Source organism: Argopecten irradians, chromosome 7, assembly GCF_041381155.1.
Source record: "Argopecten irradians isolate NY chromosome 7, Ai_NY, whole genome shotgun sequence".
NCBI classification, from domain to species: Eukaryota; Metazoa; Mollusca; class Bivalvia; order Pectinida; family Pectinidae; genus Argopecten; species Argopecten irradians.
The window spans coordinates 16,364,253-16,383,142 of NC_091140.1; the positions used below are offsets into that span (position 1 = coordinate 16,364,253).

The 18,890-nt window shown below is 36.2% G+C and overlaps 1 protein-coding gene across 4 annotated transcripts; it reads right to left on the bottom strand.

Annotated features, from left to right (window-relative positions):
* Positions 1-58: 58 nt before the first annotated feature.
* On the bottom strand, positions 59-12,647 carry LOC138327683 (F-box only protein 8-like). Of its 4 annotated transcripts, none has more exons than XR_011209089.1 (7): positions 11,999-12,647; positions 9,218-9,512; positions 8,764-8,887; positions 7,299-7,417; positions 6,275-6,459; positions 922-5,940; positions 59-778 (listed from the first exon to the last, which is right to left on the bottom strand). XR_011209089.1 is itself a non-coding variant. In XM_069273981.1 (6 exons), exons 2-6 carry the CDS (start codon positions 9,481-9,483, stop codon positions 5,744-5,746), a joined length of 891 nt encoding a protein of 296 aa, XP_069130082.1. In that variant the 5' UTR covers positions 9,484-9,512; positions 11,999-12,647; the 3' UTR covers positions 59-5,743. The 4 variants fall into 4 exon arrangements, 1 of the variants encoding a protein (XP_069130082.1); XR_011209088.1 differs by having other exon boundaries at positions 59-805; XR_011209087.1 differs by having other exon boundaries at positions 864-5,940.
* Positions 12,648-18,890: the final 6,243 nt, after the last annotated feature.

The following is an 18,890-nucleotide window of genomic DNA, read 5'->3' on the forward strand; positions in this document are numbered from 1 at the left end:
ACAGTATGATGATAATTTGCCATTTTCCATCTTTACAGTATTAAGAATGAAAACCAAATTAGTTTCTGATATTTTTTAATAAAAATTACAAACAACAACCATTACAAAATAGCAATTGTGTAACAAAAATATATAGCGTAATAATAACAATATGATGTTGTTGATATCTAAATTGGAAAGTACACCAAACAACTGACAAGGGGAGATAATTAGAAAGTCAAACAGTTGATAAATGCAAATTAAAACCGGTGATATTTCAAGCAATGCCATTATACAATTTTCACTACGATTAGAAGTATGTGCCACAGTTTCTTCCCAATTATAACCTATGGAGTTGTAAAGTAAAACCTGCTTTGTCAACCACCTCTCTATAATGACCACCTGCTTTAGTAAAACTATCTTGGGAACCAAATAGGAAATAAAATCACTTGTCTAATGAGACCATTTTTGTTTGTCAAATGGTTTGGGTAGTATTTATAGACAGGTTTGATTGTAATTTATAATGATTCAGATAAAACATGTAGCACATTACCTATGCCTTAAATCCTTTATCTATAGGTATCATGAATCATATTAACCTACATCAACTTGTCCTGATGATTTCATGTCACTCTTGGTGTTTCCTACTCTTCATTATTCTCTACATGCATATTACAGAGTTGTCTGTCCTTGTGAGTAGGTATTGATTGTGACATTAAATGTTTGAAAGTGTAATCTCATACTTTTCAGAGAAAAACATGATGCAAGTTTTGCTTACAAAATAGATGTCTGCAGATATCTACCCACAAGGGATGTAACTGCTTACCTACCCACAAGGGATGTAACTCTGCTTACCTACCCACAAGGGATGTAACTCTGCTTACCTACCCACAAGGGATGTAACTCTGCTTACCTACCCACAAGGGATGTAACTCTGCTTACCTACCCACAAGGGATGTAACTCTGCTTACCTACCCACAAGGGATGTAACTCAGCAATAAGCTAAGACAGAATTATACCGTTGGACATTTGTGTCTCTAACATACCAGACAGTTCCATCCTTGTAAAATCGAAGCTTATTAAACATAAAACCATATTTGACCCAATTAATACTCAGTTGCTATGTAGCAAAGAGTGATTTACAAAATTTGGAGGGGAACTTTGTTCAAATTTCAACATCCCCACAGTATACAAAATACAATTGCCGTATACATTTGAATTTTAATCTCTTCAATCAATTACTCAGCATTATCATATGGAAATGGTTTCATGACATCTTGACAAATCAGGAGCAGCCTATTCCGTCTTTGCATAGTACAGAGTTAGCTCCCTTACGGGTAGGTATCTATTTTTACAACATTATTATTTGAGTGCATTTCAAATAGTTTTCTTTAAAAGGTATGATGTTAGGCTCACAAACACATGACGTCACAATCAATACCTAGCCACAAGGGAACATATCTCTGTAATGTGCAAATATACAATAGTAACAGGGTATTTATCGGGATCAATACAGTAATCATGAACAAAAAAAGAAAATCTTCAAGCTAAACAGAAGTAATTGAAATAAAAAGTATATTATTGGGTGTGTATTGATATTTGTATCAGTTTAACTGTTTTGTTCAACGACACTGAACTCATATTTACAGTATATAAAGGAAATACAGTCTGAACTTTATCTAAGGATTTACATGGATGTACATGAATAAGAAATCTTTATGTAATTTTTAAGTAAAATGGTGTATCCATTAAAGTGTTATCACACTATACTTTGAGTAAGACGATTTTTTATCAGGAAATAATGTTAACAATAAATAAGAGTACAATTCTTGCTTAGAATAATATGTACATACAATATGCTATTATTGACCATGAAGGATATAGAAAATGTGCATCTTAAAGCAATTGCGGTATGATACAGGTTTAGAGTGCTTTGTTAAGGTTGTTCAATATCAAACTTAGTTAATCACATTATCACATAACTGAACCGTTCAGCCTTGTCATAAATATTGCAAGACACACATGTAATTAAACTATTGTAACATCTTGTTTATAATTACATCATCATTGATGACAAGATTGTCTTGGCAGACGGAAACGTCAAATCCAAGCCTGATGTCCTTACTCTTATATAGTAATGACTTTGAAAAAATGTCTGTATTTCCATAAAAACTAGTCATGTGACTAATGAATCCTACACTCATGGCTACGTAATATGAAATTTATTAAATAATATATATATTTCATATAACATAACGACAAATGTAAAATCCTCTTTATAATTGTGAAATGTTAACCAGGTACTTGTTTTCAAACAAAACATCTCTACATGTACGTGTATTTCTGAAATCTTTATCAACTAAAAGCACATGCAGAAACAATAACACTGAATAGAAGTACATTTTGTTTAAATCACTAAAAGAAAATGTACATATTAATGAAACTTTATAATAACTGAAATCATGCTTATAATGTAACAAAACTTTTAGTTTGTGAGAATAAAATGCTGGGTGGTAATTGTATTGATGAGGAATGTCAAGCAACTAAAGGAAAACACTGCAAACCTAATCATATAATCAGTCTATCAACTAAAATATAGGGAAGAATCACAAGGTTTTGGTGCAGAAAACTTAACTGGTGCATTGTATGCAAATACAAAATGTAATTACATGTAATTTATCATATATGGTTATTACAGTCAAAATTGACTTGAAATATAATTTGTCTATTTAATTAATTTCTAGTACTTCCATTCTTTTAATCCCAGACGCTATTTCAAGGGTTATGCATTTACTTGCATTGGACCAAAGTTTTTCATGATATTTCATACTGACAATGTATATATAACCCACACAATAAATCATTCTGATGACCGTAATATATTTGACAGCTCACAGATCCTCTTTAAACATTAAACCAATGCTATGAATTGCCTTCAGAATCTAGTACATGTACAAACTACATGAAAGAGAGAAAGAAGAGAGTCATCGATTGTATGTTGCTGTTGGTATTTGATAATGATATACATTTCCAGTGTACAAAGATAAAACAAATCTAGTAGTGAAGATATTTCACAGTCACAATTATCCCAAAAAACGCTCTTTCAACTTTCAGAGACGATTATAGGTGCATGTGCACTGAAAGAGTAGAACTTAAGTTTTAAACTCTGATTGACAAAAATTGGTAATATATTGTATATAATCAAGAACATTAACTGGTGTATATATATAAGTTGACAGGCAATGTACAACCTGACCTTTAAACATTGATATATATAATACAATAACTTATAGCACTTTTTCTATGCAAAAAATGGCAAACAAAGTGCAGTGGTTTTATTCCAGCACTTCTTGAGTCAAATAAATAAATTTCTATGCAAACCAAAACTTCTTTTAGGGAGTACATATACATAATAACATGACTTAATATAATAAAAATCTACCATCAACCACAGAGTTCTAACCAGGTTGAAATAATTCATGACAATGTAACAGATATATGTTGCTGTTTTATCTCAGTTTTATAATAAGCCTATATACTCCATAATCAATGCAAAGTTAAACATGGAACAAGCCGTCGATCCCCACCTGACGTTGGCTCCTCCCTCCTTTAAATATATGTTTACCGGTACATATATTACAGTCATCAGATTTGACTAATAAAGTTCCCACTGACCATAGTTGGCCCATTTTTTTCAAGTTAACCTAGCCACAATCAATGCCCAACTGATTAAACCACTCCACTGCCCTACTATCAGCTTCTACCCACTAACCTGGTCATCCCATCCCCTGTTTCACTAACCTGGTTGTTCATATCCCTTACCCCACTAACCTGGTTATTCCACCTTTATACCCCACTAACCTAGTTTTCCAAACCTTTTGACCCACTAACCTAGTTATTCCAATCCTCTTTCCCACTAACCTGGTTGTCCTTATCTTCTGATCCACTTACCTGGTTGTCCCACCATTCTACCCCATTAACCTGGTTATTCCAATCCTCATTCCCACTAACTTTGTTGTCCCATCCCTTTGACACAAGAACCTTGTTGTCCCACCATTCTACCTCACTAACATGGTTGTCCCACCCCTCTGACCTACCAATCTGGATGCCCCACTCTTCCAGCCACTAACCTGGTTGTCCCACCATTCTACCCCACTAACCTGCTTATCCCACCTTTCTACCCCACTAACCTGGTTGTCCCACTCCTCTGTCCCACTAACCTGGTTGTCCCACCCCTTTGACCCATAGACCTGGTTGAAATATATATTTGGACTGGATGATCTCTTAGAAACAGTGGTGAGTTGTTTATCTACAATATGTGCCAAAAGATGATTGGGTTATCTAATTAAATAACATGACTTGGTTTCCAAGTCTTGACAGACCCTATTGTACAATCAATGATATATATATTGCTAGATTTTACACCAATAAAGATGACAGGTAATTTGAAATCAATTTCAACATATATAGAGAACTGTTAATGAAGAATGCTTGAAAAGTGATTTGTTTGACATCACATCAATATTTCTTACAGTTACATGTAACAATTAAACATGGATGGATGTTAGTTTTGATTCGGATGGCTGGTTATTATAGAAAATATTCTTATTGTACAGATATAACTATTATAAATCTATATATAAAACACAACACACTACAAGGGTCAAGGCCATGTTGTACAACAAATCACTGGCATAAATGATACAAGATCAATTACCTGCTAAGTATTATATTCAAACATCGCAAATAAAAATAGTACTGATCTTAAAACAATGACAAAATTTCATCCTTTTATGTGATCAGGTGAAAATTTAAGAAAACTGTATCTTATGCTTAGTGTCTGAATTCTAAGTAAATAAATGACGACTGTTCCTCATTGTTATTTTAGGCAAGATGTTACAATGCATTACCCATCTTAATTTCAACCAGTTTGTTTAGTTGCTTGCTTGGCCTGGTTATTAAAACGTTTATAAAATTCTAAATTTTGTTTTACCAAGATCTACAGAAATATTTTCATCATGATTTGAAAATGGCTGATAAAATGTGATTAGCCTAGTTACCTATGGAACTTTTTTCCATCTGTAACATGTTTCTGATTTTTTTTTTAAACATTTTACCTACAGTATAAAATATCAAAACTGGCCCTTGACTAATCTAAATCCCTGTGTATTCTGGCTTAAATGTATGGCATTTTCCTTCTTCATTTTAAAGCACAGTACTTAAAACCTGTACAATCTGTAAACCGGTCTATTTTGACCAAATATGCTGGTCCTGGTGATATCCAGTTTAGACAAGTTACATTGTAGTAGTAGTAGATGAACATGTAAGTTTCTCCTGTATAATTATGTCCTGGGTTGCCTATCAGATAAATATATGTGGTATCTTGTAGCACACAGTCTGTAAAGCATTTCCAATACCACTGAACCAAACTTAGCCATCAAAGTCATGTTTACTGATCTTGGATCCTGATAAGACATGTACAACACCATGTCATATCAACAATATACTGGAAAATAACTTAGTTTCACGGCTACTTAATTTTGCGATTTCTGTTTCAAATAATATTCACAGTGATTAACTTTCTCAGATAACATTATTGAATTGAAATTGCTTTCAATATAACGTAATAAAGATATTAATTAGTGTAAATGAACCTTTGCAATTCATCTTAATCAAGAATATAAATTGCACAAGAAGGAAATTTGGGTTACAGAATCCTGTACAACATGGCCGACCTGACAACACTGGAGCGGCAATGACGATGTTATCTATCTTCTACAGCGACATGTCCTATAAGGTATATATTGTCATACAGATGACCAGCAAGGTCATCACTCACACCCTCTGTGGCTCTCCGAGTGTTCCGGATAAACTCCCGCTTGGACATTTTGTTTTTAACATGAGGACTGGCGAGATCAACAGACAGCATGATGAGTGAGAAGCACAACACAAACACTGCATCTGTAAATGAGAGCAGAAATCACCAAATAGTCTCAAATATAGGTTCCAACTGCTTGGCCCAGTTGTCAGGTACTGAGGGCTGGTGAAGGTTTTTATCAAGTGAAATTTACCAGAAATTCACATAAAATATTTGACATGAATTCACATGAAGATACTATCAGGTCAATTTGACATTAGCCTTAAATTGACATGAATTTTTCTTCATGCAAAAATGACTTCATTTTCAGGTCTTCCTTAGTTGAAATTCATGTCACATTTTTTCAAAGTCAAATATTATAACCTGAAGATAATTTGCCTGACAGTGTATAATATTGACATTATGGCATGACTGTACCTTTAGATAGACCCAGTTGAGGATTACAGCTACAGAACCTTTCCGAGAATTTTTCAATAATATCTTCTAGATAGTCTCCCCTTTGTTCTGGGGCTGAAACTTCACCGAAAAAGTTCCTGAGTGCATTGGGTAAAAACTGGTTTTCGAAATTCTGAAGTTGAACCATCTTTGACAGAGCATCTCTTCTGCAAAACAAAAATAATAAAAAATCATTTTTATTCAGAAACTTTGTGATGAAAGTTTTTATCTTTAGTTATATGAGGCTAGAGTAGAGATACATTTATTATATAAAACCTGCATGGTGTCAAAATGAAATTACATGTACTTTAATTTTTGTTAGGAGATGAGCAAACACAAAATTTTAATCTTAAAGTCAAGACTTTTTACAATATAGAAGCATGCTTTCACATAAACGAATTGTAATTTACACTGCACTGAAGAATACGGGTGGGTATCGTCAAGGCCTGTGAAAATCATATTGAGATATGTATATTGTGATATTTCATCCAATAGTGCGATATATTGAAAGCAGAGTGGGAATTTCCCCTTTTCTGATTAAAACCGCTGCTGTCTGAGGCCTGTTATTTGTTTCTAATTATCGTAACACTTGAGTGAAGATAAAACGTTTGCATTTCCAGTACTACATGTACAGGTGTCATTGAATTTTATCTTCTGCTTTCCTGTTTCCTAGAAACACAGAGAAAATGCCATCCAATACGGCTTTTATATTTCCAAATTTAAGATTTCCTGCAACACCGGACGATGCTCAAGTGTCATTACTTGTTAAACTTAATGGAGAAACCATGGTTGATTTGAATGAGAAATCAATGGCCTACGCTATCAGGTGTTATAACAATTTACTTTAATAACATGACATATGCATTAAAATATTGTTATTTCAAAAACATACTGTGAGATCTTGTTTTGTATTTTCATATAGCAATATCCAGTACCAGAATAATATAACCCAACCCTACCTAAGGATGCTATCTACATATGACTTAGATTTAACTCTTTAACCAACCTCTGATCCAGGTACTCCCTCTTCCTTGCTGGTCGGATTCTCTTTGTGTGATGAAGGAACCTTGCTATCTCCATAGGGTTGTCATTCAGCAGACCATGCTCAAACAGGTACCTTGCACCCTTAAATCACAATCAAACACGTTATCATTATTGTGGTATTTCACTATTAGCTCAACTTATGTACAGTACAATTATAAACAGATTTGTCTGATAACAATCTCTTCGGCAATATATACGCTTCAACGAGCTCCTTAAAATGTGAATTTCACTACTATTTGAAGACATAACTTGGGCACAAATTAGTCATCAATCATATCTACCACACCCAAAACAACACATACAAGGGAAGTCATCCTTATATATACTTAGCTGTTAATAGAATATTACTGATATATAAATAAGGATAGCAATGCTATTAAAGAATAAAATTCTTTGTTTGAACTTTTCAATTCTACACTTTAAATTGTGATACTATATTGATAACAAAACACTTGTGAACAAAACTGTGTAAATGTGTTACCTGGACCTTACTATCATGTGTATTTATTAACGATAGATATACTGATGCAAAGGGGTTACTACTAACAGATGCTTAGCCACGCCTCTAATGTAATAAGAATTCCACCAGATTTTACACTAGATTGTCCTTGGCCTTTAAGCATTATCAAAATGGCCAACTAACATCTGAATCTCTATTTCTTTTATTTTGCAAACACTTACCTCAAAAGGATCAAAGTTGAAGGTGAGACTAGCCTCATCCAGTAGCTTACCTCAAAAGGATCAAAGTTGAAGGTGAGACTAGCCTCATCCAGTAGCTTACCTCAAAAGGATCAAAGTTGAAGGTGAGACTAGCCTCATCCAGTAGCTTACCTCAAAAGGATCGAAGTTGAAGGTGAGACTAGCCTCATCTAGTAGCTTACCTCAAAAGGATCAAAGTTGAAGGTGAGACTAGCCTCATTAAGTAGCTTACCTCAAAAGGATCAAAGTTGAAGGTGAGACAAGCATCATTAAGTAGCTTACCTCAAAAGGATCAAAGTTGAAGGTAAGCTAGCCTCATTAAGTAGCTTACCTCAAAAGGATCAAAGTTGAAGGTGAGACTAGCCTCATCCAGTAGCTTACCTCAAAAGGATCAAAGTTGAAGGTGAGACTAGCCTCATCCAGTAGCTTACCTCAAAAGGATCAAAGTTGAAGGTGAGACTAGCCTCATCCAGTAGCTTACCTCAAAAGGATCAAAGTTGAAGGTGAGCTAGCCTCATCCAATAGCTTACCTCAAAAGGATCAAAGTTGAAGTTAAGCTAGCCTCATCCAATAGCTTACCTCAAAAGGATCAAAGTTGAAGGTGAGACTAGCCACATCCAATAGCTTACCTCAAAAGGATCAAAGTTGAAGTTAAGCTAGCCTCATCCAATAGCTTACCTCAAAAGGATCAAAGTTGAAGGTGAGACTAGCCACATCCAATAGCTTACCTCAAAAGGATCAAAGTTGAAGGTGAGACTAGCCTCATCCAGTAGAAGGTAGAGTCGTTTATAAGTCAGTCCAGAGGGCTTCTTTCTGTAGGCACTGGTGTATCCCCATGAGTCACGGCATAACCTACATTGTAATTTGACCAAATATACACAAAACTAGCCTTATATTAGAATTCAAAACCTGTGTGGATTCAATGATCATTTTCAAATTAAAACACTGATTAATTAAAACCTGTATAATCTGGAGTCCTGGCTATACAAATCAAAATTATGCTGGTCAATGTGATATCCAGTTTAGACAAGTTCTACTATATCATATTATGATCAAATTTTACATTTCATTTTTGGATTATATTTTAAAGAAAGAAAGAATATTACTTAATTGTCAGAATGTCTTTTTCCTCTTCTTTGTTTTTTATGAAATACAAAATATCTCAATAATATTGTGAGTTACCCTAGCCAGAGGATCTCATCATTTGCGAGATTTTCCCAAACACAGGCAGCTAGACATAGATCGGTGGCATTGAGGTGGGAGAGGATATTCAGGCTAAGCTCTGGAGGAAGATTCTCTATGTTTGGAAATCTTGTGATGACATCGTTAGTCTTGTTTTTCTTGCGTCGACGGGGAGTATTGGTGGGGTCTTCCGTATCTGTAAAGTCGGTGGGTCCGCAGTACCCCAGGCGGTCCAGTTCCTGTAATCTACGCAGCGTCTGGCCCATCCTGGCACTTCTGATTATGCTCCTTACTCCTTCAATAGAAGATGCCATAACATACAGTCTACTTGCTAACAGATATGTGGTCAAGTTCCTGTGTCGACTAGATATACACAAACACGTTGTTGTAAATATTTAAAATATCCACACCATCATTTGACCATGTGCCTTAAATTACATTTTATTTTGTTGCAACTTGCAAATCATAATTGCCCTGCTGTGTTTGTTTGTTTGATTAATTAACGTCCTATTAACAGCTATGGTTATGAAAGCAGTAGCACGACCTCCCATGTATGCGGTGTGTTACGTATGTTGTGCGAAGTGCGTGTTTTGGGAGACTGCGGTAAATTCATGTAACATGTGGCGATCCGATCCGATCCACGATTCGAGGTTGACGATTCACAGATCGGACCACGAATCACCAGTTAGATACAAGCAAAAGATTCAATTTAAGTCGAAACTGTTTTTATTGATAAATCAATAATGCTCTTATATATTGATAAATGTTTTGATTGATAATAAAACCATTTTTAGCAGTTTTACATTCCTTATCATTAAGCAATAGAGTTACAGGTGAAGTGCAGCAGTATTCAGTCACTGCAACTGTAAAAAAATCAAATCATTTGAATTTTGAAAATGACGTCATCTCAAAAATACTACTGCACATCAATTACGGCATGAAATCATCATGGTAAGGCATAAATAACCATTTGAAAATATTTTCACTGTTACTTTTATTTTGGTCAAATACAGAATAAACATTGAGATTAAGAAAAAAATGTTTAAATCTGTAAGAGCAGTTACAATTTAATTTGGTTCTAGGCCTATAGTTTTTATTTTTAATCAAGTGATTTATGATTTTGACTCATAATTAGCCTACCTTTCGTTTTTGACATAGGGTTCACATCTACATACTCAGTAGCCTAATGTAATATATTCGTATTTTTACATATTTCCGACCCGTAATGAAAACGAAATCAATTATCATCTTTTACATCTCTAGAATTCAATAATTATGTTTTATCATAATTATTTTATGAAGAATTCGAAGCGTGGATACGAAAATAACATGTTGCTAGCTTTACTTCACGCAGCTCTTGTGTACTTCCGGTCTACTTCAAAGTGAAAACATCGATGATATTCAGATTTTAGTGTACATTCCTTCACATTTTTGAGCTATGACAGCATTAAAGAAGGTATTATTTTTTGCTTTTGAAAGATCGCGATCCACAAATATAAGGAGTAACGAATACTCGTATCCGATCTTTCTCAATAATTCGTGAATACTCGAGTACTCGGATACTCGTTACAGCCCTAGTTTTGGGAGACTGCGGTAAATTCATGTTGTGTCTTGTGAAACTGTTGCCCTTTTTATAGTGCTGTTATAAGAGCACAGCTCTCTGCGCGGCCGAAGGCCGCATAGAGCAAAGCTCTACTAACCATAACACGTGTGTGAGCATATAGATTCCAATACACTCCAGTACCCCTTAAAGCTTGGACTTTGAAATTGTGTCCCGCGGGAAAAGTCTCGCGCCTCCATGTAGGCAGCCATGTTTTAATTCTCGTTATCAGCACGACGAGATTTGAAATTTCTGTACTAGACTAAATGTGTTATCAGTATACGCTTTAAAATTACTGTAAGTAGTTTTAATTTACACATGTACAAGAACAACGCAATAAATGTAGTTGTCCAATATGTACTGTGTATGTTCTCAAGCGCACGGCACCGTCAGCAGTGACGTCACAAAACCTGACGCCAAAGATGACGGCACAGATTCGCGCGTATTTTTGATAGCATGGCATGTTGCCAAGTTTTCTCTGCATCTGATAAAAACAAGATTGAAGTACGTGTATATTGAACTATTCCATTTGGATTGTTTTGAATTCTTTCTAACTATCGATAGTATGTGCATGTCAGTGAAATATTCTATTGTTAGTCTCATAGAAAAATATAGACAATATAAAGTTATGATGTTATAATATTTTACATGTAGCTGCGCTCTTCTGAGGCTTTGCCTTATATTCATATTATCACTGAAGCATGCCACCGTGTAATTATCTGAAATTGATTTTACTTTTTCATTTGGTCAAGTGTTTTAGGCAGATTAATGTTTTCATTTTTAATAATGAGCCACAGCTGCCTGATTAGTTTTAGAAAAGAATGTTTTGTAGTACCTAGGCCTAGCTAGTACACTGTAGGCCTACAGCGAGCCAGGCACCTGTGACTATAGCCCTAGTATAATCTATAAACGTTGTTTGTATAGCATATCTGTTATCCATATATGACATTTGCTGCTGTTAATAACAGTTTAATCTTATTTATTTTATATAAGAATAAATAAATCTCTAGTTAAGTTCAACAAAGTGGAAGAAATATTTACAGCGGCAATCATTATAGGCCTAATTGCTCCAGTGACCCAAATACGCTTCTCAGCCTAACTAACTGATCTGCAACGTTTTGTCTGCTCGTGTGGATGTGTCATTGATTACGAACAGTGAAAAATACGTGTGTCTAACTTACCAGTCAGGAATGGATTTTGATTCCTAAGTTATGGCCACAATAGTTGGCACTCTACCCGTGACACAAATTCTGCTGTCATGGTCGAAATGACGTGGAAGTGAAGGAAGTCAACACTGTGTTGTGATTATTCTCAGCACTGAAATTTCCTCGCGGTCTGATTGGTCAAAATTACAAAATGGGTCGGAATGATTTTCCACAGGGATTTGACAGCATATATATAGGTCTATTAAATTATTATTTTAACTCAGAATAAGCCGATGCATTTTGACACTGAGATTAAGATATAATTCTTCTTCAGACTTTGCCCCCCAATCATTTAAAAAATAAATAATATAAAAAAAACATAAAAAAAACACAAAAACAAGGGCCCTGCAACCTGGTCATACTTAACAAAAAGAGTAAATAAGAATTTATATCATCCCTAAGCTCATTAGAGGTCTCTTTGCCTCTTGGTTATTAAAAAGAGGTTGTTTAAAGATTTTAGCCTATTTGACCACTGTGACCTTGAATGAAGGTCAAGGTCATTCTTTTGAACAAACTTGGTAGCCCTTGATCCCAGCATGCCACAGGCCCAATATCAGGTCCCTATGCCTCTTGATTTTAGCCTATTTGACCCCTGTGACCTTGAATGAAAGTCAAGGTCATTCATTTGAACAAACTTTGTAGCGCTTCATCCCAACATGTCCCATGCATAATATCAGGTCTCTAGCCCTTCTTGGTTATTAAAAAGAAGTTATTTAAAGATTTTAGCCTATTTGACCCCTGTAACCTTGAATGAAGGTCAAGGTCATTCATTTGAACAAACCTTGTAGCCCTTGATCCCAGCATGGCACAGGCCAAATATCAGGTCCCTAGGCTTTTTGGTTATTAAGAAGAAGACGTTTAAAGATTTTAGCCTTTTTGACCCCTGTGACCTTGAATGAAGGTCAAGGTCATTCATTTGAACAAACTTGGTATCACTCTATCCCAGTATGTCACAGGCCAAATATCAGGTCCCTAGGCTTTTTGGGTATTAAGAAGAAGTCATTTAAAGATTTTAGCCTATTTGACCCCCGTGACCTTAAATGAAGGTCAAGGTCATTCATTTGAACAAACCTGGTAGCCCTTGATCCCAGCATGCCACAGGCCCAATATCAGGTCCCTAGGCTTTTTGGTTATTAAGAAGAAGTCGTTTAAAGATTTTAGCCTTTTTGACCCCTGTGACCTTGAATGAAGGTCAAGGTCATTCATTTGAACAAACTTGCCCTTCATCCCAGCATCCTACAGGCCAAATATCAGTTCCCTGGGCTGTCTGGTTCTTGAGAAGAAGTTGTTTAAGAATTTTAGCCTATTTGACCCCTGTGACCTTGAATGAAGGTCTAGGTTATTGACAAGAAGTTGTTAAAGAATTTTAGCCTATTTGACCCCTGTGACCTTGAATGAAGGTCTAGGTCATTTATTTGAACAAACTTGGTAGCCCTCCATCCCAGCAACCTACAGGCCAAATATGAGTACCCTGGGCCTTCCGGTTATTGAGAAGAAGTCGTTTGAATGAAAAGTTTACGCACGGCGCATGATGACAGACGGCGCATGATGACAATAGGTCATGGACCTATAAACCCATGAGCCTTAACGGTCATCTGAACGCTAATACAATGTATAACGTTAGTAGAACTGAAGATTTAGCCTTTTTGACCCCTGTGACCTTGAATGAAGGTCAAAGTCATTCATTTTAACAAACATGGTAGCATTCACTCAAGCGTGGTATAGACTTACTATCTGGTATCTAGTCTTCTTAGTTATTGACACACATACACAGCAACTTGTACATTAAATGATTTTAGCCTTTTTGACCCCTGTGACATTGAATAAATCAATGTTATTCATTTGAACAAACTTGGAAGCCCTTCATCCCAGCATGCTACAGGCCCAATATCAGTACATGCACTGGGCCTTATTGTTAATGAGAAAAAGTCATTTAATGATTTTAGCCTTTTTGAACCCTATGACCTTGAATGAAGGTCAAGGTCATTCATTTGAATGAACTTGGCAGACCTTCATTACAGCGTGTCATAGGTCTAATATTTATATATCTGGACCTTTCTGAGATGGAGAAGAAGTTGTTCAACTTCAACTACACAAAACGGTATACGTAAATGGATAAATTTGCAATATTTTTGTCTTATTAGCACCTTTTCATTTTATTAAACACCCTTGGGTCGAATACGGTAGATTGGGATTTAAAAAGCCTAATAATATAGACTAGGTTTAGGGGACTAGGGCTAGCACCATATATATTATTACAACTATACTTTTGTTACTAATAGACTTTTATAAAACACTGCTAAAGGCATGAGAAAAATGATATTTCTTGAACTTAACTGATGTAATCTCATTTTGGACCAATAGATCTAATATGCATGTAAACTTTAAGGTTAGTGGTGTCATTCATTAAACAGATTTAATTGATATACATGTACCTATACATGTATAATTGGAGTATTTAGTGCCCTGGGGGCTCTAATGAACAAGAGGCCCAGAGGGCCTGTATCGCTCACCTGGTTTGTAATGCCAAGTAATTTTCTGAATACAGGTTCATTGTTTCTTTTCTGAAGGAATTTTAATATTAACCTCTAAATCCCCTATTGGGCCCCACCCCTCCTGCCCCCAGGGGGTCAGAGCCAAAATTTATACAAGTTCTGTTCCCCTTCCCCCAAGGATGTTTATGGCCAAATTTGGTCACAATCCAAGCAAAACTCTAGGACAAGTAGCGATTTATAGGATTTACCTCTATTTCCCCTATTGGGCCCCACCCGTTCTGCCCCAAGTGGGGCCAGAGCCAAAATTTATACAAGTTCTGTTCCCCTTCCAAAAAAAATGTTTGTGGCCAAATTTGGTTACATTCCATGCCGAACTCTATGACTAGTAGCGATTTAAAGGATTCACCTCTATTTCCCCTATTGGGCGCCACCCCCCCCCCCTCTCCTGCCCCCCGAGGGTCAGAGCCAAAATTTATACAAGTTCTGTTCCCCTTCCCCCAAGGATGTTTCTGGCCAAATTTGGTCACAATCCAAGCAAAACTCTAGGACAAGTAGCGATTTATAGGATTTACCTCTATTTCCCCTATTGGGCCCCACCCGTTCTGCCCCCAGGGGGGCCAGAGCCAAAATTTATACAAGTTCTGTTTCCCTTTCAAAAAAGATGTTTGTGGCCAAATTTGGTTACATTCCATACCAAACTCTAGGACAAGTACCGATTTATAGGAATTACCTATAATTCACCTATTGGGCCCCGCCCCTCCTGCCCCCCCGGAACCAGAGCCAAAATTTATACAAACACAGTTCTTATTCTCCCAAGGATATTTCTGGCCAAATTTGGTTACATTCCATGCAGAACTCTAAGACTAGTAGCGATTTAAAGGATTCACCTCTATTTCCCCTATTGGGCGCCACCCCCCCCCCCCCCCTCCTGTCCCCGAAGGGTCAGAGCCAAAATTTATACAAGTTCTGTTCTCCTACCCCAAAGGATGTTTCGGACCAAATTGGGTTACAATCCATGCAGAACTCTAGGACAAGTACCGATTTATAGGAATTACCTATAATTCCCCTATTGGGCCCCGCCCCTCCTGCCCCCCGGAACCAGAGCCAAAATTTATACAAACACAGTTCTTATTCTCCCAAGGATGTTTCTGGCCAAATTTGGTTACATTCCATGCAGAACTCTAAGACTAGTAGTGATTTAAAGGATTTACCTCTATGTTCACTATTGGGCCCCACCCCTCCAGCCCCGAGGGGCCAGAGCCAAAATTTATACAAGTTCTGTTCCCCTTCCCCCTAGGATGTTTGTGGCCAAATTTGGTTACAATCCATTCAAAACTCTATGACTAGTAGCGATTTAAAGGATTTACCTCTATTTCCCCTATTGGGCCCCGCCCCTCTTGCCCCTGGGGGATCAGAGCCAAAATTTATACAAGTTCTGTTCCCCTTCCCCCAAGGATGTTTGTGGCTAATTTTGGTTACAATCCATGCAGAACTCTAGGACAAGTAGCGTTTTAAAGGATTCACCTCTATTTCCCCTATTGGGCGCCGCCCCTCCTGCCCCCGGGGGTCAGAGCCAAAATTTATACAAGTTCTGTTCCCCCTCCCCCAAGGATGCTTGGGGCCAAATTTGGTTACAATCCATGCAGAACTCTAGGACATGTAGCGATTTATAGGATTTACCTCTATTTCCCCTATTGGGCCCCGCCCCTCCTGCCCCCTGGGGGTCAGAGCCAAAATTTATACAAGTTCTGTTCCCCCTCCCCCAAGGATGTTTGTGGCCAAATTTGGTTACAATCCATGCAGAACTCTAGGACAAGTAGCGATTTATAGGATTTACCTCTATTTCCCCTATCGGGCCCCGCCCCTCCTGCCCCCGGGGGGTCAGAGCCAAAATTTATACAAGTTCTGTTCCCCTTCCCCCAAGGATGCTTGTGGCCAAATTTGGTTACAATCCATGCAGAACTCTATGACTAGTAGCGATTTAAAGGAAATGTTGATGGACACGGACGGACGGACGGACGACGGACGACGGACGACGGACGCCGCGCCATGACATAAGCTCACCGGCCCTTCGGGCCAGGGGGGCTCTAATGAAAAATGGTAACAAATTCGGGGGAGGGAGGGGCTTATTTGGGATCGGCATTTATTAATTTAACGTCCTTTTAACAGCCAGGGTCATGTAAGGACATGCCAGGTTTGACAGAGGAGGAAAGCCGGAGTACCCGGAAAAAATCTAGCAACTGCCCCATTTGGGATTTGAACTTAGAACCCAGAGGTGGAGGGCTTGTGGTAATATGTTGAGACATCTTAACCACTTGGCTGCCGCGGCTCCACTATTAGGGAACCAAAATATAGGTTGTGGACAAAACCTCTGATAGTAACAACCAATTCATATATTTCAGCTCAACCAATTCATATATTTCAGCTCTTTCTGGACATAGCTCATTGTATAATCTCTGAAAGTAAATATGCATTAATTATTCCTTTATTTCTTTCCTTTGAAAGCATTCTTATGTTATGATTCACATGTGTAAAACTCACAAATACCAATGTTAAGCAACACACAGTTGGGCTAATATCTGCTCTCTCAAAAACCTAAAAGTAATCGACAAGAAATTGTTTACAGATTTTTTGTCTTCATGACATTTATAAATTTGAATAAGGCGTATAATGACAAACTTTATAGCCCCTCACCCATGGCCAGTAACCTACAGCTTAAATGTGAGGCCTAATATATGGGTCTCTTGGGTTGATTTTTTAGAAGAAATTGTTTAAAGGAACACATTTTCACTGAATCAGAAACATATACAGTACATGTATACACAGAGACTGTAAACTTCTTTATTGTCTTTGCTGACAGCAGAGAGGCCACAGGTTTATAGGAATTTCCCCTTGGCTTACTGTGTTTAATTGTTTCAGTTTTAACATAATATTTTGGCATAAATATGCAATTTAAATATTATATTATGGTCTGATATACCAGTTCTCAGATGCTTAAAAATAATTTTTGAAAACAAGAATATGAACAATTTTCTTTCTTTTAAAAATCATGCATTGAAAACTGCCATTGTTTCTTTTAGTGATATTAAATTTTTTTTTTCTCAAAAATTTACTCACACCATCTGAAAATTCTTTAACTTTTATGATACTATCGAAGTTATCTTCTTGCTTTTAATTGTTTAGGAGAATAGGTGAAAAAACCCAACGCACCTGCTGTTTGTTTTTACACTATTTTATTTAATTTCAACAAACATTGCGATATCAAACTAATAAAGACTATTTGTTAAATTATAACAATATACATTAAAATATGTTCAATATCAATAAAATTTTATAATTCTACTTCAATCTGTAGCATACAGGTATAATTACCATACATGAATAATTCTTGTATACATGTAGTGTACTAATGAGTTTCTAGGACTAACATGTACCGTATCCGACCCAATCAGCACGCCCATCCTTAAAGGCGCCCCTCCCCCTTTTTTAGGCTTCAATTTCACTTGTTTTGAATTAAATGCAGACTGAAAATATGAAAACCTTGTTGGTTTTCTTACTAATTTCTTTTGCAAATTGATTTATGGCTTACTTTGAAGAATAGTTTTATGAAAGGCATGTCCTAATTTGTTTCTATTAAGTGCCCCCTGAGTTGCTTCAATTTTAAAGCACCCTGCACACTTATTGGGTCGAATACAGTATCTAGTATTCTACAGAGTAATTTATCTAAACCAGATATCACATTAACCAGCATATTTGTTCAGTATAAGTACGTTTCTTTATTTGAATATAAAAGTTTTAATTTTTATAAATTAATACACTAGAATACATAGGGAGTCAGATTATACAAAAGTCAGTTTTGAGAAGTTATACAGTATAACTGAATTCTATTATTATAAAATCTTCCCATTCTATAGATAATAAAAGCAGATTTGGACAGAATTTTCTCTAGAATGATAACACCAGTTTATGGTGAAGCAGGTATCCACCAATGAAAATGTTAACAAGTCTGTTAAACTCCAAACTCTGGGAAATTAACAGGGTTTAACTAATCCAAGATTGATATGAAAAATTATTTTTTTGTAATGCAAGTCTTTTGATCACAAAATACATTTCTAACATTGCTTGAAAATAATTTTTTTTTCAAAAACTTAGCTACACAAAAAATAAATCTCTGACATGACAAAATAATGAAGCATTCTGCTAAATAACAAATTAACACATATACATATCTGTTACAGTTTAATGTACATTGTCTTAACATATTATGAATGGTATCACTGAAAAAAACTGAAAGTTACACACCAGTATGGTAACTTAGATATGAAAGTTTGTAAAAATGAATAAAAATGAAATATCATATGGTACTTCATCTG